The 21,283-nt window shown below is 56.4% G+C and overlaps 1 protein-coding gene across 1 annotated transcript in view; it reads left to right on the forward strand.

Moving 5' to 3' along the window:
• Positions 1–648: 648 nt before the first annotated feature.
• WNK2 (WNK lysine deficient protein kinase 2) overlaps positions 649–21,283 on the forward strand; it is a 157,765-nt gene continuing 137,130 nt past the window's right edge. The window contains exons 1-2 of the mRNA XM_029203954.1: positions 649–886; positions 1,449–2,128. Coding sequence (XP_029059787.1) covers positions 1,451–2,128 — 678 coding nt within the window. The 5' untranslated portion in view covers positions 649–886; positions 1,449–1,450. The remainder of the gene's footprint in view (positions 887–1,448; positions 2,129–21,283) is intronic.

Genomic DNA, 21,283 nt, shown 5'->3' on the forward strand with positions numbered 1-21,283 from the left:
CTCTGTAGTCCCCCAGCACCTAGGTTGCCGCTGCAATGTGTGGGGATACTGCTGCCGTATTATGTACATCTGCCAGCTGTCGGTGGGCAGCAGTCTGCCGGGGATGACGTGAATTGCCAGTCATCTCCTCCATTACCAGGCAGGCATGATGCCCACTTGCCACGAGTATGTCCCAGGGAGCACGGTGGAAGCCAGACTGGCTTGCATGCGTCTGTCTGGAACATGCTTAGCTCCATCCCTTCTCAGTTTTCCCTTTGATAGGCCTAGGCACGTCATCATGGACAGGCTTGAAACAGATAGGCTTGCAACTCAGGGTGTCTTCCTGGACTGACCGAGTCTTGGAACTGGCAGCCTTTCCAGGTGGACAAACTAGGATGGCCAAGCCAGGTTTGCAGGGGGGGATAACAGACCATTCGCGGCCAGCAGCCGCATGGGGCATTCCAAAGATCCTCAGGGTCCAGCAGTACCCGCCGGAGGGGGAACATGAGGGCCGCAGTGGGCCTGCGCGGCCCCGGGGGCTGGCCTGCAGGTGGCCGCGCGCGCCGGAGGACAGGTGGGCGTGCCAGGCCCCGCCCCGCCGCTCCGGCCGGGGGCGGGCAGCCGAATGCCCCGCCCTCCTCGCGCGCAGGGTCTGAGCCGGTGCGGGAGCGCAGCCGCGCGGAGCTGAAGCAGCACCCGGGAGCGCGGCCCCGCAGCGGGCTGGCTGGAGGAAGTAGCGCCGCGATACGGCACCGAGCGTGACCCGGGTCTGGAGCGCAGACCCCGGCCCTGAGAGCGACCCCGGACCGAGCGGAGACCCCAGCCCCGAGCGCGGATCCTGGCCCTGAGCGCGGCCTCGCCCGCCCGGGCCGCCGAGCCGCGGGCATGGACGGCGCCCGTTCGCCCTGTGAGTGCCGAGCCCCCCGCCCGCCGCCTTTGTGTGGGCGCCGCGCCGCCGCATCCCCCTCCCCGCGCGCCCCTCCTGCGCCCCGGGCAGCGTCCTTTGTGGAGCCGCCGCCTGGCCAGTACCTCCTTCTTCCCCAACCTCCTTCACCCCTCCGCGGCCCAGGGCACTCCCCCAGCCCGGGCCTCCCGGCCCCGTCTTAACCACCGCCACCTCCCAGGGACATCCCAGTAGGCCCCCTTCCCCGGGGCTGGGCAGGGCGCAGGTGCCCCTCTCCCCGGCCTTCCGGCCCCTTCTGCAGCCTCCCTCGTGTCCCCCGGGACAGCCCAGCAGGGCTCCTCTCCGGCCCAGGCCTGAGCAGGGCACGGCTCCCTCCCATCCAGCCCGGCCTCCTGGTCCGGTCTGCAGCCCCCCTTCCCCCGCCCGCCCCAGGGACAGCCCAGCAGGCCCCTCCGCGGCCGGGGCGGGCAGGCCGTGGGCCCTGGGGCGGCGCTGTCTCATCCCACGTCCCGGGCAGGTGCGGCGAGGCCCGCGCTCACACGGGCCTGTGTGTCCTTGCTCGCAGAGATGGACGACGATGGCGGCCGCCGAGACGCCCCCGGCGCACTGATGGAGGCGGGGCGCGGTGCGGGGCCCGCGGGCATGGCGGAGCCGGCGGCGGTGCCGCGGGCGCGGGCGGCGCGGCCCGGGCCCCAGCGCTTCCTGCGACGCAGCGTGGTGGATTCTGATCAGGAGGAGCCGCTGGGCCTGGAGGGGGCCGAGTCGCCGGGCGCGCAGCCCCCGGAGCCGCTGCAGCGAAGGGTGCTGCTATTCTGCAAGACGCGCCGCCTCATCGCCGAGCGCGCCCGCGGTCGCCCGGCCGTCCCCGCGCCTGCCGCGCCTGCCGCGCCGCTGGGCGACCTTGCCGACCCCGGCCCTGAGCCCGCGGGCACGCAGGAGCCTGGCCCGGACCCCGCGCCCTCGCCCGCGCCTGCCCCCGAGGGAGGTCCCCGAGAGGAGGAGGCGGCGGCGGCCGCGAGGAAGGAGGACGTGGGGGCTCTCGAGGCGAGGCCAGAGCTCGGGCGCGCACGCCGGGAGGAGCCCGAGGAGGAGGAGGACGACGAGGACGACCTCAAGGCTGTGGCCACCTCCCTGGACGGCCGCTTCCTCAAGTTCGACATTGAGCTTGGCCGCGGCTCCTTCAAGACGGTCTACAAGGGGCTGGACACGGAGACCTGGGTGGAGGTAGCCTGGTGCGAGTTGCAGGTGAGGGGCGAGATGGACGCAGGTGGTGGTGGGCGAGTGCGTTCTGGCATCGGGCCATGCCTGGCCTTAGCCACCCCTGGCAGCGGCCCTCTGTGTGTCACCCTCTGGGTGGGTGGTTGGTTGCGCTGGTGGTCTGCGTGGTGACGGTTGGGTGACGGAGGTTGGACCTCCCAGTGTGTGGTGTCTAAGTGTGGCACGATGTGGGCCCATGATGGAGTCTGGGCACTTGGAGGGCGTGTCTTTCAGTGCCGATCAGTGCCGCTCCTTCTTCTGGGCTGTACTGACCCAGGCTGTCTGGATCGTCTGTATCTGTGCAGAAGCAGTGTGTGGGCTGCAGGGCCCTGTGTCCAAGTGGTCACAGGGTGGTTTGGGGGACTCTCAGCTGCTCTTAAATGAGCACCTTACTGTGTCTTGCAGAGTGTGGATGCCCCAGTTGGGGATGTCTGAGGGGCTTTTCACCTGGGGTCTGTTTATGGTGAGGGATGGTGGGCCCTGGGGCCTCTGGGGCAAAGCCTGGAAGTGTTGTCACTATGTCCCGTTAGTTCACAAAATGGATATGTGAGAAGTCTTAAAACCCAGTCATGTAAAATGCAGGTGGGGTTTTGTTTTGGTTTGGTTTGGTTTTTGTGGATGCAAAGGCTCTGGACTTGCATTTTTCATAACCTTGCCCTCATGTTGGCTATGTCAGCCCCAGCCCTGGAAGATTATATAAATGGTAACTCAGGCTGTCCTGGGCCGGCCGTGGAAGCTGGGGCAGCACCTGTCACAGTGGGTGTTTATTGGCCCTCCCTTGTTTGGGTGAACAGCTGTCAGGCATGGGGCTGGACTGTGTGAGAGCTGGCCATGCGGATGTAAGCCTACCCCAGCGCCCTGGAAAGTTAGCTGGGCCTGCCAGTCCTGATGCAGGCCGCCTGCCACTCTGCAGGCAGCCTGCCTTTTTGGCTCAGAAGTGGGATTTGGTTGCTTTGTCCTCTGGGCCCCTGCAGGGTGGCCTGTGTGTGTGTGTGTGTGTATATGTGAGCTGGCGAATTTGTCCAGTGTCCACCTGTCCTCAGCCTTTCTCCTGAGACAAAGAGCTTCGGAGACCGCTCCTCCTCACAGCTCCTTGGTTGTTGTGGAAATAGGGACTTTTCATGGTGGAGCCAGGGGTGGCCTATCGAGTCCCTCACTGAGAGGGACTGAGAACTCCCCTCCCTCGCGGTTGCAGGTTCGGGGACCTGCTGAGGGGTGGCCTCAGTGGTCTGTGGTCTGGGGCCCTGGGGATGGTGTGCTGGGATGGCACAGGAGTGAGCTGGGCATCACTGCTGTGTGTGAACGCACAGGGGAGAGAGGACCCGGAAAGGGAAGACCGGAGAGGGAAAAGAGGATTCCTGATTCCAGAGTGTGGCTGTGTGCCTTCCCTCCTCGCCTTCTCGCTCTTGCAAGTGACCTGGTGTGGCACTCCAAGCACCCACTGGTGCTCTGCTGCGGAATGCCTCTGCGGGTGGAGGACAGGAGTGGGGGTGCTGCAGCAGGCAGGAGCTGAGTTAGACCTCAGCAGCAGAGCCCAGCTGATCTGGTTGAGGCATTGCAGGCGCATGTGACCCTTGGAGGAGGTTGTTAATTCCCATTCCCTTTAAGGCAAGGCAAGCTGTTCTGCCTCTGGGTCCCTAAGCAGAGCGGCACCGGAGTGGAGCCTGGCTGCTGTCCAGGGGGCTTTTACTCCTGTACTCTGGGTGGGAGTAGGAAAGTGGGAGATGGCTTCTAATCTGTCTGGTTTTGCTTCTTATACAGTAGTTACTGGGGGCCCCATGCCAGCCGGGAAGCTGTTCCTGTATCTCCCCCAACAAGAGGGCTGATATGCAGCAGTTAGGGTCAGCTGCCTTCTGATGGGTAGGTCTGAGAGGGTTTTACGCCAGAGGGGGCTGGGAACCAGCTTAGGACAGCAGCTGAGAGCCTGCTGTGTGTGCACTCTCCTTTTTCACCAAACAGGAGGCTGTTGTTTCCCCCATTTTATTGTTGAGAGCCCACCAAGGTCACCTGTGAGGATACAGATGGTAGAGGGGGATTGCAGCATCATGGGAAGAGGCCACCTGGCATGGCCGTCCTTAGGAGAGGAGATAAGGGTGGAGGGCAGGGCGCCAGGTTAGTCCTCTCGGACCACCAAGCACCAGGGTGGGCGACAGGTGGCGTGCTGGCTTTGCGCCTGGGGAGGGGGTTTCCTAGTGCACAGGGTGGAGATGTTCATCCTCCACTCAGCCCCCAGAATTCCCAAGCATCAGGGCTCCCACTGGAGGGTGGGCTGCCAGGAGCATTGCCCTTCAGTACAGGGAGCTTTGCAGTATTCCTCCTGCCCTCCAACCCTCCCTTCCCCAAGCCCCATAAGCTCCTCAGCTGGCATCTTTGGAATGCCCTGGAAATCGACCCTCAAAAGTCTGTTTCCTCCTCTCAACCTTGGGACCATGGGGGATGTTGGCACCTGCCTGCCTCCCCCAGAACTGAGACAGTGTCACCCGCTTGCTTTTTCCAGGGTTCCCTGCCAAGGGGAGGAAAGGCCGCATTTTTGGACCTAATAAGTCTGGCCTGGAGGATGTAAAGATCCCCACGACTTCAAGTTTCCTTCTATAATTTAGTGTCGAAAGAGCTTTGCAGAAAGGGCAATATGTGTTCATATCACAGTGAAGGGCAGCGAGGTGTTTTCGTCTCCTGAATTCTCCAGACGTTTGAAGCTGACATTGATTTTTGGGGGGAAGCCATTTTAAAATATTACCTCCCCTTCTGTTTTCTTTTGAATGAATGTTCATTTCTGGCACCAGGACACATAATAGCAACAGGGAAAGTACAAATGCACCCAGAGCACTGCCTTTACTCTGGCTCACATTTCCCACGTCCCTGTGGCCAGCTCTGGCCCCTCACAGACCCCATCCTGTCAGACAGTGCACGGGATAGCTGGAGGCTTCTGGTTGACTCTGGGTTGCCTGGGGTGGGGGTAGGTGTAGACCACTGACATGGTCTCAGGTGACTCAGGCACCCTCTCTCACCTGCTGATGCCTCTGAGCCAGGGGTGGGGCCTCCGAGCAGAGAAAATGCAGCCAACCCAGATCCCAGCCAGTGTCCAGAAGCCTCATTGGAGGCGGCCTGTTGGCCTTTCCTGGACCACCTGCTTAAGTGTCTTCCTCGAGAACTTGGAGAGAGCCTTGGTTTTCAGCCCCCTTGGTCAGTGCTGCCCCCTCCCATCAGCAGGCCCCTGTCTCCAAGGGTCCTCTGCGCTGCCTCCTGCTCACAGAAGGCTGCTTTGAGCTGCAGTTACAGGGTTGGGCACGGCCTCTTGGGGGACTCCACCCGCAACTCATGTTTCCCTCGCTTGTGTCCTGGCCTGTGCCCAGTGTGGGAGTCATTTAGCCTCATGGAGGTGTCAGTCATTGACCCTCTGCCTGGAGTACTTGCAGGGACTTTGAGGGCCATGAGAGTCCTGAAGAGGTACCATGGGGCCTGAGCCCCCATCAGCCAGGGACAGGTGTCTGGACCCCTCAGGTGTCATCATGAAGCTGTCCTGTTGCTGCTCTGCACTGCCCAGAGGTCCCTGGGTTCCTGTGGGGTGGTGATGGCCTGGACTCCAGGCCAGGGAGAGACTGTGGATGTGGGGACCACAGGATCTGCTGATGTCTCCTTCGTGTGGCCATGGAGGACTCGTTTTTTCCCAACTCACCCACCACAGCCAGACCTCTGTGTCACCTTCCTGCACCCTGGCAGTAGATAATGCCTGTAGGTGCCTGTCGTGTGCAGCCGTGCTGAGCATGCCGGGTCCCCTTGCTGTCCTCAGAGGGTGGCCAGGTCTGCCTGCTATTGGTGTGGTCTGGCACCGCTCCCCTGGCTGTGGGTGCCCCACCTGTACTGGGTGCTGAGCTCACACACCTGACCGTATAGGTGCATCATCGCCTTTCATAGACCAGGCATGTGCCCTGTAGTGCTGGGCAGCCGCAGGCCCAGGATTGAGAGGTCTCCCCTGTGGCCTCATGTGGGAGGGTCAGGTGTTGCTTTCAGAGGAGCCACAAGCAGCCCGATCTGGCTGACATGGGGAGATGAGGGGATGTGCAGAGGAGATGGTGCTCACTTGCTGGAGCAAGATGCTTAGAAAGGGCTCAACTCAATTTGGCTGGCGGTCACCCTGCTTTTATATTTTTATTTTTAAAAAATCTTCTAAGGGCACAAATTTGTTGGAAGAGGTGTAATTTGAAAGCAGTTGGGTGTCAACACTGAGCTTGCTTTCCCAAATGATGTTTCATGTGTCATCTTTTTTTTTTTGCGGTACGTGGGCCTCTTACCGTTGTGGCCTCTCCCGTTGCGGAGCACAGGCTCCGGACGCACAGGCTCAGCGGCCATGGCTCACGGGCCCAGCCGCTCCGCGGCATGTGGGATCTTCCCGGACCAGGGCACGAACCCGTGTCCCCTGCATCGGCAGGCTGACTCTCAACCTCTGCGCCACCAGGGAGGCCCCTCATGTGTCATCTTGACCGCAGTTCTGGTTTGGTTGGTGAGAAAGGCTGGTGCCAACTTCCTGAGAGGCCTGTGAAATGCACTGGGGAGGGGCCCATCAGTGCAGAAGTGTGGGCATCCAGAACCCAGAGGCCCCTCCCCTATCCCCAAGCTTTGTTGGGGAGGTGAGTGTGGTCAGCAATGATGAACAAGCAGCCCGAGCTGTGGGTCACCACTGTGGGCACATTGGGCATTGCAGCTTATTCCCTGTTGGAAGCAGGTGCTCCTGTGGCCGAGTGTGTGCCTCTCAAGGTATCCTCAGGGCCCTGGCGTGTGAGGGTACCAGGCTGAGCGTCTCAGGCCTGAATTGCCCAGTGACTTGGACCCCAGAGAGGGGGATCCCCAGACTGTCTAACTTGGGTGGAGGGCTGGTGAGCATCTCCCCACCTCTCGTGCCATTTCCAGGTGGTGACTGGGTAACTCTGAGGTGGGTGAAGCTTTGCTGCTGGACTGTTAGCTGGAACATTATGGTGGCAAGGGTAAGAATTGATAAGAGGAGCGTAGAGACTGGACGTTCCCTAGGGTTCCCAATGCTGGGTCTCGTGCCCGGGCTCAGCAGCGCAGGCTGGTGTGGTTTATTGGCTCAGCAGGCATTTTTTTTTTTTTTTTGCGGTACGCGGGCCTCTCACTGTTGTGGCCTCTCCCGTTGCGGAGCATAGGCTCCAGACGTACAGGCTCAGCGGCCATGGCTCACGGGCCCAGCCGCTCCGCGGCATGTGGGATCTTCCCAGACCGGGGCACGAACCCGTGTCCCCTGCATTGGCAGGCGGACTCTCAACCACTGCGCCACCAAGGAAGCCCTCAGCAGGCATTTTTTGAGCATGTGTCCTGGTTCCAGCCCTGGTGTACCACAGTCAGCAGGAGAGTCATGGTGGGAGAGCCAGGTGCTCACAGAGGAGGGGTGTTTGCGAGAAGCCTGCAGGAAGCAAGGGAGTCAGTCTGTGGAGAGACTGTCCTGCGGTCCTGGGCTGGCTGGACTTGTCGGGTGTCTGCCACTCACCTTCCAGAATGGCTGACTCTAGCAGCCCTCTGCCTGGCTCTAGGCATCTCTTGGGGCCAGTAGCTTGGGCTGGCTTCAGGCTGGAGCTGGATGATGCCGAAGGTGAGAACACGGAGCTGTAGGTCATCACTTCGATGGAGAAGAGCTTGACTCAGTCCTGCAGGGGTTCAGGCCACAGGCTCGGGTCTCCTTTGTGGTCTGCCTTGGCTGAACGGTGCCAGCCTCTGCCTGAGGTGGTGGGAAGGGGTGCTTAGGAGCCTCGCAGCCAGGCAGGGCACACTGTGCAGTGCATACAAACACTCTGGGAGCGTGTCCTGCTGCATTCGGACCCCAGCCCCACAGCTTCGCAGTGGGGAGGCCATAGAGAGGGCACCTGCCTTTCTGAACCCCGGTTTACCTGCTTGTGCAATGGGGATGGTGCTAGCCAACCCTCACAGGGCCATGGGGACTGTGGAGAGGTGCATTCAGCACCGAGCGTGCAGCACTGCTGAGAGTGGGCACTCAGGGTTAAGCCTCTTCTCACCCGCAGATAAACAGTTTAAGAAGCTGAGATTGAAGTGGGGAGCAAGCTCAACCTGGAGGAGCAGGAAGGCCTGCCTGAGGCTGGAGGTGGGCCCCTGGGGTGGCCCAGGGGCCTCCAGGTGCAGGCAGGCTGAGGGCCTGTGCCCCTGCAGCTCTACCTGAGCACCCGGCTGGTGAGCTGCCGATAAGGAAAGGGTGTGAATGAAGCAGGTGGAATCTCTAAGAAGCATATTAGGATCTGCTTCTGGCCACAGACAATCCAGGAGCTGTGTTTTGGGTGGAGAGGCCCCCTGGTGAGGATGCAGAAGCCCAGCCTGTCTGAGGTTGGCAACCTGAGTCAGCTGTAGGTTTTCCCGCTTCAAGTATTTTTCATATCCAGTTCTGTTCCTGAGAGACTTGAATTCTAAGATTTCCTGGAATACTTGATCATTACCTCCAATTTATGTCAGTGTTCTTTAAATAAGTGTTAAAGTTTTGGAAGAGAATAAAAGAAAAATGATCAAGGCAGTGTGGTATAGAGAAATAGATCAATGAAACAGAATAGAGAGCCCAGAAACAGATACACATAAATATATGACCTGACCTTTGACAAAGGGGCAAAGGCAACACAATGGAGAAAGACGGTCATTTCAACAGATGGTACTGTTGAAACTGTACATCCACATGCAAAAAAATGAATATGGACACAGACCTTATACCTTTCACAAAAGTTAACTCAAAATGGATCATAGACCTAAATGTAAAATGCAAAACTGTAAATTTCCTGGAAGATAACATAGGAGAAAATGTAGGTGACCTTGGGTTTGGCAGTTACTTTTTAGATACAACACCACAGATATGATCGATGAAAGAAAAACTTTCTAAGTTCAGCTTCATTAAAATGAAAAACTTCTGTTCTGCAAAGGCCTATAAGCAAATGAGAAGACAAGATGCAGTCTGGGAGGAAATCTTCGTCAAACGTCTATCTGATAAAGGGCTGTTACCCAGAATATACCAAGAACTCTTAAAACTTAACAATAAGAAACCAGACAACCAGATTAAAAAATAGGGGCTTCCCTGGTGGCGCAGTGGTTGAGAATCTGCCTGCCAGTGCAGCGGACATGGGTTCGAGCCCTGGTCTGGGAGGATCCCACATGCCGCAGAGCAACTAGGCCCGTGAGCCACAACTACTGAGCCTGCGCTCTGGAGCCTGTGCTCCACAACAAGAGAGGCTGTGATAGTGAGAGGCCCGCGCACTGCGATGAAGAGTGGCCCCCGCTTGCCACAACTAGAGAAAGCCCTCGCACAGAAACGAAGACCCAACACAGCAAAAATAAATTAATAAAGTTCAGAGAAAAAATTCGTCATTATATAAAAAAAAAAATAGGCCAAGACCTTTTTTGTGGGTCACGGAAGAGGAACACAGAACCATGGTCCCCTCCTTGCCTCTGACCTTGGCTTCTTGAACAGAGGAAAGCTCGGGGCTGGGGGTGGGGGGAAGTGGGCTAAAGACCTTAACAAACATCTCATCAAAGAAGATACACAGATGGCAGATAAGCATATGAACAGACACTCCACATCATGTTTCATTGGGGAAGTGCAAATTAAAACAATGAGATATCACTACACACCTATTAGAATGGCCAAAATTCAGAATACTGGCATCACCAAATGCTGACAAGTATGTGGAGCAACAGGAGCTCTCATTCATTGCTTGTGGGAATGCAAAATGGTACAGCCACTTTGGAAGACAGTATGACGACATCTTACAAAACTTTACACTCTTACCATATCATTCAGCAATCATGCTCCTTGGTATTTACCCAAATAAGTTGAAAATTTATGTCCGCACAAAAACCCGCACACAGATGTTTATAGCAGCTTTATTCATAATTGCCAAAACTTGGAAGCAACCAAGATATCCTTCAGTAGTTGAACAGATAAACTGTAGTCCATCCAGACAGTGGAATATTATTCAGCGCTAAAAAGAAATGAACTTTCAAACAATGTAAAGATACGGAAGAACCTTAAATGCACATTAGTAAGTGAAAGACGCCAATCTGAAAAGACTGCATACTGTATGATTCCAACGATATGACATTCTGGAAAAGGCAAAACTGTGGAGACAGTTAAAAGATCAGTGGTTGCCAGGGGTTAGTGGGGAGGGACTGATGAATATGTAGAGCACAGAGGATTTTTAGGGCAGTGAAACTATTCTGTGTGATACTATAATGATGGATACATGTCATTATAAATTTGTCCAAACCCATAGAATGTGCAGCACCAAGAGAGAACCATAATATAAACAATGACTTTAGTTAATAATAATATCAATATTGGCATGCCAGTTATAACAAAGTACCACACCAATTCAAGATATTAATAATAGGGAAAACTGTGTGCAGGTGTGAGGGAGTACAAGGGAACTCTGTACTTTCTGCTCAATCTTTCTGTAAGCCGAGAACTTCTTTTAAAAAAATAGTTCATTAATTAAAAAGCAAAACAAAGCAGCATAACAGCTACATTAAAGAAGTATGCAGAAATGAAAAAACTACTCATAATTCAAGTGAATATAACTACTTACTATTTTTGCACATTACCTTCAAGTTCTTGTTTCCCCATGTATTTTATAAATACAGCTATAGCTACGAAGTGTCACAGCTTTTATTTTTATTTATTTATATATTTAAAAAATAAAGTTATTTATGTATGTATGTATGTTTGGCTGTGTTGGGTCTTCCTTGCTGCGTGCAGGCTTTCTCTAGTTGCGGCGAGCAGGGGCTACTCTTTGTTGCGGTGCGTGGGCTTCTCATTGTGGTGGCTTCTCTTGTTGCAGAGCACGGGCTCTAGGCACGTGGGCTTCAGTAGTTGTGTCACATGGGCTCAGTAGTTGTGGCTCATGGGCTCTAGAGAGCAGGCTCAGTAGTTGTTGCGCACGGGCTTAGTTGCTCTGCGGCACGTGGGATCTTCCCGGACCAGGGATTGAACCTGTGTCCCCTGCACTGGCAGGTAGATTGTTAACCACTGCGTCACCAGGGAAGTCCCATCACTGCTTTTAAAATTTATCTTTTTATTTGTTTCTAGAGTGTCTCTTAATGCAATTTATTGGTTTGCAAGGAGAGGATCTGGTTTGGGGTCCATTCCTGTCTTTGTGCTTTGTGTTCCGGTCCTCTTGGAGGGGTTTTCCAGAAAGCCCTGCCCAGCCGTGCTCTGGGGGGAGGCTGCAGTCTGGGCAGAGCGTCCTTGGCCATAGAGAGGTGGCCCTGGATTGTGGGCTCCCTGAGCATCTGCTTCCAGGGGCTTCTGTGCCAAGCGGTCTTCATGCCTTCATGGCACAAGTCAGGAGGACTGGACAGTGGTCCCCCTCATGCGCCACCTCCCTGAGGACCAAGGCTGGTCAGCCCTTGAGCTGGGCGTATTTCTCAGGTGTTCAGGAGTGGGGTCTCTCTATGGTGGCTTCAGAAATTAAAGATGGCATGGCATGAGCCCTGCCCAGGCACATGGGCAGAGGAGCCAGTGGAGTAGAGGGCGGTGCTGGACGAGGCTTGGTGCCCCCAAGTCCTGGTGGTTTGCACAGGGCTGTCCTGGCTTGGCTTCGGGGACCTCCTTGGCAGGAGGCTGTCAGCTGGCCATGGGCAGGAGGGCAGGAAAGAAGCTGTGGTATGGTGAGGGCTTTCTTGGATGTCTGGACCCATGTGTGAGTTTATCAGGTCCTCAGAACCACTTTGAGAAGTTTTGGGACTCTGTTTTCATAGATGAGAAGGAGACTCAGGGAAGGTGGCTCACATCCAAGCTCACACAGAGAGACAGCAGCTGGTGGCACGCTTCCTGCTTCTCCCCTGCATTGTCATTTTGCATGTGTGTTCAGAGGGTTGCTTTGGAAAGGGGTGTTACTAAATAGGCTTGAAGAGTGCTGGGTCAAGCATGAATTGCTGTTGTGGGACTTCTCAGAGCCTTTAAAATACTCGCTGTGTTGTGAAGCTCTTGACAGGGTGTGGGAGGCCTTGCACCCCTTCCCCCTTTTCTTTAGTTTTGCGAAGATCTCATGGGACCAGGATGGGCTCCGAGGAGTGTTGGCTGACTGTTGGTAGAGTTCCAACAGTTCCAACATTGGAACATAGAGTTCCAATGTTCCCATGGCATGTCTTGGCTGCGTTGCAGACCTTGCAGACATGGGGGTTCCCACCTCACTTATTGGTGGTGCTGTTGTCAGCACTTGGATCTAGGCATGGAAAGCTGGCCTTGCCCTTGAGAAGACTCCCTACCTGTCTCAGGCCAGAAGCTGCCTGGAAGGACCTGTCCTCCTGATGTCCACTTTTCCCCCCAGGCCTCCTGCTTTCCTGGCTGTCTGTGTGCTTTCTCAGGAGTGGATAAGCTGGGAAAATTCTTAGCTGCAAACCAAGTGTGGCTAAGCAGTGCAGACTTTTGATCATCCCCAGAATCTGAAATCTGGGGATGCCTGTCCAGGGCCCTAGTGACTCAGCAATGTTGGCAGGGAGAAAGGTGCTGTCCCTCTTTCTCTTCTGCTTTCCTCAGCCTTGTTGGATTTGTCCCCAGTCTTGTCGCCTCATGGTGGCAGAAAGGCTGCCATAGTTCCAGGCATCACAACCATATTTGAAGACAGGAAGCAAGCAGGTGGGTAGGTGGAGGTTAGGTAAGGTGTCCATATTTTAATCCGTAAAGGAAAACGTTTACCAGTAAGCCTCTTTGGTTTTTCTGGTTACAGTGAGATTGTGTGGTCTCCCTTAGCTGCAAGGGCATCTGGGAAAGGCTTGATGGCATAGATGGGTTATGATCTATTCCCTGGGGCTGGGCACAGTGGGTTTTGTTGGTAGACAGGGGTGGCAGGCAGTGGGCGAGTGCGAGGGGTGCCTGCCCGTGTCTGTCTTGGTTACTTTATCCCCCCAAGGTCTTATTGGTGCTCATTACCTCATCCCTCCAAGATCTGATTGGTGCCCATGTTTGATGAGGCCCTCTTCCACCTGGGCCTGTCTTCCGAACAGAACAACCCACATACCCTACTGCTTCTAGGTGCCTCCAGGGGCTGCCATGCCCTGCTCCTTCCACCTCTCACCTCCAGGAGTCTGTGGCTGGGACCCTGTGACATGGCCTCCTAGCTGTCTACCCACTGGCCCTACCCTCTCCTCTTTCCTCTTTCTCTGAGCTTTCTCCTCTCTGCCAGCAATCCAGTTTACACTTCTCCACAAACTTTTTATTTTGAAAAACATGGATGGGAAAGTTGGAGTTACCAGCTGTAAACATTTTGCCACATTTGCTTTATCTCTGTACCTCTGCATATGTTTTATTCTGGTCCATTTCCACCTTGCCCTGAAAACTTCAGCATCTCATATAGGAGTGAGGACGTTTTCCTACAAAACCATAGCTCAGTGTCACACTCAAATCTAACTTGGGTGCTGTCAGCCACACGTCTGACGTGGACTGCGCCTTCCTGATGGTTTTCCTGTTTGGATCCAGGATCCAGTCAAGAGTCATGCATTGCATTTGGTTGTCGTGTCAGTTTTAATCTAGAACAATCCCTCCCCCCAACGTGCTAGCCCTGGACCCCCTCCAATGAGTGGGGGTTGTGAGGATGGAGGGGGTGGCGGACGATGGATGGGGAGGCCACTGTGGGGTTTTGGGGGGACGTTTCAAGCTACCTGAGTTACGGTTAGGGTGACGGACATGACAGATGCTGAAACCTGAAAAAGAAAAAACTGCCCTAAATCTCTTTCCTCTGACGTAGCTGTTTTCACTTTGGTACATGCTCTTCTTGTCTCTTTTTTATGTTCTGGGTATTTTGCAAAGTCATAATTGTAGCATTTGTGCTAACGTGTGCAGTGATGGTGAGTCACCACGTGGCCTGCAGCTCCCAGCTCCCTGAGCTGTGGTGAGAGCCCACCACTGGGATGAGTGGATCCACGAGCCTCCCCTTTCCCCTGGGGGGTGAGTTCAGGGTGGGCTCACACCCAGCCCTGCCCACAGCTGGGCCCAGGTTTTTGCATGTTCCTGTCATCTCCAGACTGGGGCCAGACACGTCAGGGTGCTTCCCCCTGCACCCTGTGGGATGCAGCTTCTCAGCCTGGGTGCTGCTGTGGTCCTCCAGAAGGAGCTGGCTGTTGGGCTGTGTCTTCAAGCCAGGAAGTCCTTTTGCTGCATTGGCCGGCAGTAATCCACTGACACCTACCTTGACAGGTTCTGTGGCATTTCTTCTCTCTAATTAAGAGTTTCAAGCAGGAGAGTAAATTTGGCTTTTTTGGAAGAACACTGAAAGCTTGAAGGGTGGAGGAGACTGGATGGGGAGCAGGGCAGGGGTGCAGTCACCAGGTGCCTTCCTGGGTGCGGTGGGGGCCCACGTGTGCTTGGATTTTGGAAATACTCCACCCTCAAGTGTTTTTGGGCAATAGCAGTAATTGACTTAAGGGGACTGCAGGGTCGTTGGTTATCAGCATCGCGAGGGTCCCCTGCCACTGTTGAAAGACCCCCTGCATCCTCTCAGGTCTTTGGGGCCATCCTGTGTTCCCAGTTGGAAGCATGTTCCCAAAGGTCTGGGTCTGGATGGCCACAGCCACAGGCAGAGTGGGCTGGTTCTAGGGGACCCTATGGAACAGTCTCGATGTCTGCACATTCTCGGGCCCTGGGGACCCAAGCAGCACCCCCGCCTCTCCCTGGCTATGCACTAGACCTATGACATATGCGAATGATCTGCTCTAGCTTTTGCTTGGGATGGTTGCCCCCACCCTGCATGACGTAGGTCTTGGCCTGGTCACCTGGACTGTTGGGCTCCTAGGGGGACAAAAGCTGCCCTCAGTGGTGGCTGTCTGTGCTTTGACAAGCTTCCAGACATTTCCCTAGGGACATTTGATTGGGGTGGTTCTGCCCCATGATAGTGGCCTCTGAGCGTTCTGGGTGAGGACTCTGGGTTGAGAGCCTGGGGCCTGGACTGTGGGCCTTGTGTGTGTGCTGAGTGGTCCTGAACTTGGAGCCACGACGTGGGGAGAAGGTTATCAGTTGGGGAGGAGCCATTTCATGGAGAGGGGTAGGGGCTGTGTTGTGTGGGGAGGGTGGCTGGCTCTTGGTGTCTTGGGTGGCCAGGGTGGGCAGCTGGGGGTTCAGGTTTTACCAGGGGTTGATGGAGAACACTGAGGCTTCTCTGTTAGCACACGTGTGGTGCTGTGAGTGATTTGGAGTCACACAGGGGGGGCTGGTTCCTGGGGGTGGTAGAGGCAAGGGTGTTCCCAGGCATTGGTGGCCCTGACTGTGGGATTCTTGGCCTTTAGATGCCAGTGGACCCACCTTCCCCACCTATACTGTCTCCTGGTGTTTGGGGCCCAGCCTCAGAAGGGCTTGCCTGCCCCCTCCCATCTTGCTTAGCTGCTTTTGCAAGTTGGAGGTTAACATCCCCTGGACAGCACCCCGGGATACATACAGGACTGGTGTGGGTTTTGGGGCCCTCAGGTGGTCTGCCCGTGCTGGGGGTCTGGTTGCTGTGGCCGCAGACCCGGCTCAGCCTGAGAGGAGGTCTGCACAGATGACTGCGTTTGCTGTTTGTGAAAAGAAGGTTAAAAAGGACACTGGAAGTGAATAAACTCAGCTAGGCATACTTCAGAGGAAGAGGACAGGATGAGTTTAGGGAAAGTGGCAAAACACATTAAAAGCTATCAGTTAGAAATAAAATGAAGCAAAAGCAGATGAAAATAAACAGTGAAAGAGTTTTTAAGAAGAAAGGGATAGATGGTATTCTTTGAAAGTAAAGGAAAATAAAATGCTGAACAGTAGAGGGGTGTTGCCTTATTATTGTGGAAGTCAAACTGCTGGAGCCTACAGAGCAGGTCAGTGCATTGTGAGCCCTACCTGGCAGAGGCAGATGTTTCCCTGTAACCCCGGCCCCAGGTCCTGTTGCCAGCCTACCGTCCTGTAGATTGCCTGCCTGCCCTAGAATTTCCTGCACGGAGATCACACAGTGTGTGTTCAGCCTTTTGTGTCTGCTGCCCACACATGTCAGTATGCCCTTTGGGACTCAGCCCTGGCTGCACCGATCAGCAGTCGGTCCCTTTTCTACTGTGTAGGTGTTCACAGTCTGCCTGTCGATCCATGGACAGACTTGGGTGGTTTCCAGTCTGGACTGTAACGGATTGGAGGGAGGAGGCTAAGGTGGGCGTGGGGGTCCGGGGCTGCTCTCTCCCTGTCCTTGGCAGCTCTAGGCCCCTGCTTGCCTGGGCTGGAGTGGGTGCCCGCTCACTCCCTTGCTCTTGAGTCCTGAGTGTGGAGAGCCCTTCAGCCTGTTCCTGTGTACTTCTTGCAGTGGGGACAGCATAGAGGCAGCCTGCTCTGGGTTCTGTGTCCAGACAACAAGGACCCAGACCCATGGTGGGCATGTTTGCTCCAGTCGGAGAGAGCAGCGGCTGCCCTGCAGGAAACCTCACCCCTCTGGCTGCCCTGCCTACTCGCCTACACCTCCGCCTGTCCTGGGAAGTGTGGTGTTTGGCTCACGGCTGCCCTGCCTGAGATGTCTGTCAGCCTCTGTAAATATTTGATGACGGTGATAATAAAAGACAAAGCCCTGCTCTGTTCCTGGAGGGGAGCAAGATGGTGACTCTGGAACGTTCTGGCCCTGCTGGCTGCTTCCTGGAGAGCTTTATAGATGCATTTTTGAGGCAGGCCCTTTGTGTCCTTGATCTGGCAAGGCAGAGCGGAGGCAGCGTAGCCAGCTTTCCACCTGGAGCCAGGCTGGGCCTCTGTGAGTGGGGCTGGCCAGGGCAGAGGTCACAGTGGGATCTTGCCCTTCAGATGTGACTTGGGACAAACCCCTGGCCACAGGTCCTGGGGAGGAGCGCAGAAGAGCTGGGGGACTAGGGTTTTGCACAGGTGCCAGACTTATAGCAGAGGGGTCTGTGGCTGGCCAGTACTGTCAGGCCCTGGTGGGCTTAGCTGGGCTGTCATGGCTGTCATTGCATGCCTGCCCCCGTGGCCCTGCCCTTGTGGTCCTGCTTCCATAGTCCTTCCCTTGTGGCCTGCATGTGGCAGCAGTGGCACCTGACTCTGGCTTCCCCACCACTGGCTGTGGCTCATGCAGGTTGCGTGTGCGGTGAAGAAGCCCCATCAGGCCTTGCTGGCCTTGGTGTGCATTTGTGTCTGTCATCTTGGGTTTGTGTGCCAGAGAAGAGGCCTGCCTGCCCCGTGGGCGCCTCTGTGGGAAAGACAGGCCCCTTGAGGCAGCCTTGCCGACGGGGAGCAGGCCTCCAGGGCTCTGGAGTCAGGGCCACCGCCCTACCAGGCGGTGAAGCCTTTCTCCTTGGGCGGGGCAGGAACTGCCAGTGGGCCTTTGTGCTCCCGGGGAGGGGGTGGGTGTTCCAGGCAGGTGTTCCATGGCCGATGGCCTTTCAACAAAGGGTTTCTGCTGGGTTTTCTCTTTGGAGGAAGGAAACTACTGTGGGCGGAGAGGAGGGTAGGTGTAGTTTGGTGGAGGTTGAATTATGAAGGTTTCAAAGGGCCTTGCCTCTGAGTATAATTATTAATGGTCGTGATAACAGCTACAGCAATTTCCTGAAAGCTCACTGAGGCCCCGTGCTAACGTGTGTGCTTGCGTTTCTCATTGAGTCCTGGGCTGCTGCCCCAGGAGGCTGGCTCTTCTCTGAGGCCCATGAAGGCTGTGCTTGCTGGAGATGTCCTCCACTGCCCTGGGCTGCCTTTGCTTGGGATTCCTGTCGGCCACTCAGAGTACCCACAGTCTTGCTGGGGCGGGGCGAGGCTGGAGGCACCGCTGCCGGACCTGGAAGGACCTTTCCTGTGGGTTGTGGGAAGGGGGCCAGCCAGTCTGACTCAGGTGGGGGGCACTTTCGGGGGCCTTGAGCACGCATTGCTGAACCTGGCTTGTGACATGAAGCTGGAGTGAGGGCACTGGGCCTGGTGGGCGGGATGTGGCCCAGAGGAAGGTGGGTGGCCAGGAGGGGACACAGGCATGGCAACGTGGACAGATGGCGCCTGTGTGGGCAGTGATAGTCGGGATGTAGATGAAAGAGGGCCCACGTGGGGCTTCCTTCTTCATTTTGAGAGGGGAAAGATGAATTAAAAAAGATGGCATTGCCGCCTCAACATCAGGTGTGAAGCTGGGTGACAGCCGGCCCCAAGGAAGGTTGGAAGGCAGCCTGAAGTAGACGGCTGCTGGGTCCAGGCCCAGGGTCAGGTGGGCCAGGAAGGGGTGTGGGAAGCTAGATGGTGGAGGCGTCCACGGCCTTATACCCTAACCTCTGAATATGCCACCTGTGTGGTTAGGGGGACTTTGCAGATGCAGTTGGATTGAGGACCCTGAGGTGGGAGATTATCCTGGATTATCCAGGTGGGCCCAGGGTCATCACTTGGGTCCTTTATAAGAGGGGGCAGGAGGGTCCTACGGAGACGTGACTACAGAAGACGGAGGATGGAGCCATGAGCTGAGGAACATGGTGACCTCTACCGGCTGGACAAGGGGATGGATTCTCCATGGAACCCCAGAAGGAAGCAGGGAGATGTGTGACACCTTGACTCTGCCCATGAGTCTGCCTTCTCGCTTCTGGCCCCCCAGAACTTTGAGAGAATGTGTGCTGTTTGGGCTGTAGTGGTGGCAGCTTGTACAGCAGTGACAGGAAGCTAGCCAGCCTGCCTCCTGGTGGACAGAGCACAGCTCGGGGCTGGACACCCAGCAGGCCAGGAGAGGCTGCCTGTGGGAGGAGTGTCAGGGGGTTTATGGGCTGTGGGTGGAGCCACTGGTGGTGCCTCTGGACCGTGCTCCCCCAGTTGGGTGTAGGGGGACAGCTGGCTTGGGGAGAGATGTGTCTGGCCTGAGTGCTGGAGCCGCCGGTGGTGTCATAACCTGGTCAATGGGTATGAGGGGCTGTTGCAGGCTCTTGGGGGCTGATGTGAAAACAGGGTTCAGGGACACGGGCCTGACAGCTGCATGTGAGGTGGTGGGAGCAGTAGAGACAGAGAGTGGCCGTGGCCCCTTCCTGGGGACCTGTCCATGCAGGCAGCCTCCTGGCTCACATCACTGCTGGGGGAGGCAGAAAGTAATGAAGCCTCCAACTGTGACATGTGATGAACAGCCTGTGGCCCCACGGAGGGGTAGGGAGGCCTCTGGGGAGAGTTGTGAACGGAAGCCTGTGCACAGTGGGGAACCTCTGGGCAGGGGTGGCTGAGCAGCCAGCCCATGGGCCCTTAGGGTTCTATTCTAAAAGCTCCTGCCCAGGACCTGGCTCTGGGGCTGGTGGCACATGTGCCCCCATCTGCCCGTCACAGAGCTGAGGGGAACTTACCTGCCAGGTGGGATCTCCCAGGGCTGGGGTCTCCATGGCAGGGAGAGAGGGAGTGCAGGAGAGGCCACGGCCAGCTGTCCTATGGCCATTCCCTCGGGCTCCCTCCTGGAGGGCCGTCCTGCTGCTCACTACAGGCCGAGAGTAAACTCAGCCCATAGGAGGTAACAGTTTTAGGTGAGAGAAGTCAGTGAATAGTAGGAATCAAGGCTCTCTGGGGGAATATGTTGGACTTGTTGCGCTCAAATCAGAAAAGCGTTCACATTTGTGGGAGATCCTGTTTTCCTCCTTCCATTCTGGTACAAGTATTACTGTTTAGCGACCTCCCTCCCCAAAGTCTGTATTTGCACATCCGCTTTACCAGTGATGGGGGGCATGAGGGCCAGGGTTGGCCAGGTCCGTCCCTCCAGCTGACCAGCCTGTCTCTCCTGCCCCCTGCTGGTACCTCTCTGTTCTTCCACCCCATCTCCGTCCCCCCATATCCCATTGCTGTATTCCCTTCCCCCACTAGTCCCCCTGCCCCATCTCTGTCCCCACCCCTTTCTGGCAGGAGCCCTGTATCCATAGCAACAGTTGCTGCTGTGGAAACCGGTGCCTGCCTCCTCATCCCATGGGGAGGTATTTTTGGCACTGCAGAGAGATTTTTATTTTATCTTTGGTTTTGACTTTTACTCTCTGAGTGAGCACTACACAGACAGAGCTGGGGGCAGCATTCAAGGAGGCCTTTGCACTGGGGGGCACTGGGCCTGAGAGCCACCCTGTGTAGATGCAGGCCCTTCCCCGTGGGATCCTGTAGACTCACTCAGAGATGCTGGCTCCTTTGAGCAGCCTCTGGGGCCGTAGATCATGGGGTCCACAGATTGTACTGGGGGCTTTAGGCAGTGACTCTGGACAACGGGAGAAACCCAGGGGGTGAGCCTGGCCATGTGAAGTGGTTTGACTGAAGCCCCTCAGCCTTGGGCCTGAGCCAGTGGTCATAATAAGAGTTCACTGGGAGTACCCGGGGCATTTGCTTTTTGGGCACCAACCCAGCCCTGGCCCTGTGTGGAGCCTAATGCAGCAAGTTCCTGTGATGCTGCCCAGGGCCCATTTTACAGGTGAGGATACTGATCCCACCAGGGTGGTTTTGGGCACTTCTGCTAGACATCTCCTTCTGAGACGTCTTCCTGTCCCCCCAAGCCCATGGATGGCATGATATCTGGGGTCAGCTTCTTCCATCGTTTCTTTGGGGGCTTGGACTGTACCCCTCCCTTACCCTGGTCTTGGCAGCTGCGATTATAGGTGACCCCAACGTGTGGCACCTGCCCTGACACAAATTCACCCCTTGCCGGGGTTGCTACTGGGATGCCCAGGAGACCCCAGGGGCATGGGATCTGCCCTGTCTGGCCCAGGCACACCCTGGCATTGTGGCTGGGGGCTGTGGGTTCCCAGGTGTCCTTGATTGGGACGCCAGGGAGGCTGGTGGCCACATGGCTGATGGGGTGGACAGGTCTTCCCGTGAGCCAGTGCTGGGGTTGACGTGTGCCGGGCCTGCCCTTGACGAACAGTCACTGAGGATGGTCCACAGTGCATCTGCTGCCATTGGTGGGGAGCTGTGGCCCCTCGGGGAGGGAGTCCAGCCCCCTCTCCTGGTTTCCTTGTTGGGGAGGTGGCTTGGGTGTGCTGCACCCCAGGGTGACTAAGAGCTGCTCGCTGACCCATCATCTCTTCATCTTCCAAGTGGGGGTGATGACAGCTTGCAGGGGGCCATGGCGTTGCCCATGATGCCCATGCCTGGCCAGGTCTCCCTGGAAAGGTCATGCCCAGGGCGTCCAAATCAGAGGCAAGGCCACTGGTACTGACTGAGGGCCAGAA

This window comes from Monodon monoceros, unplaced genomic scaffold (genome assembly GCF_005190385.1).
Source record: "Monodon monoceros isolate NGI ecotype Baffin Bay Population unplaced genomic scaffold, NGI_Narwhal_1 Super_Scaffold_5, whole genome shotgun sequence".
NCBI lineage: Eukaryota > Metazoa > Chordata > Mammalia > Artiodactyla > Monodontidae > Monodon > Monodon monoceros.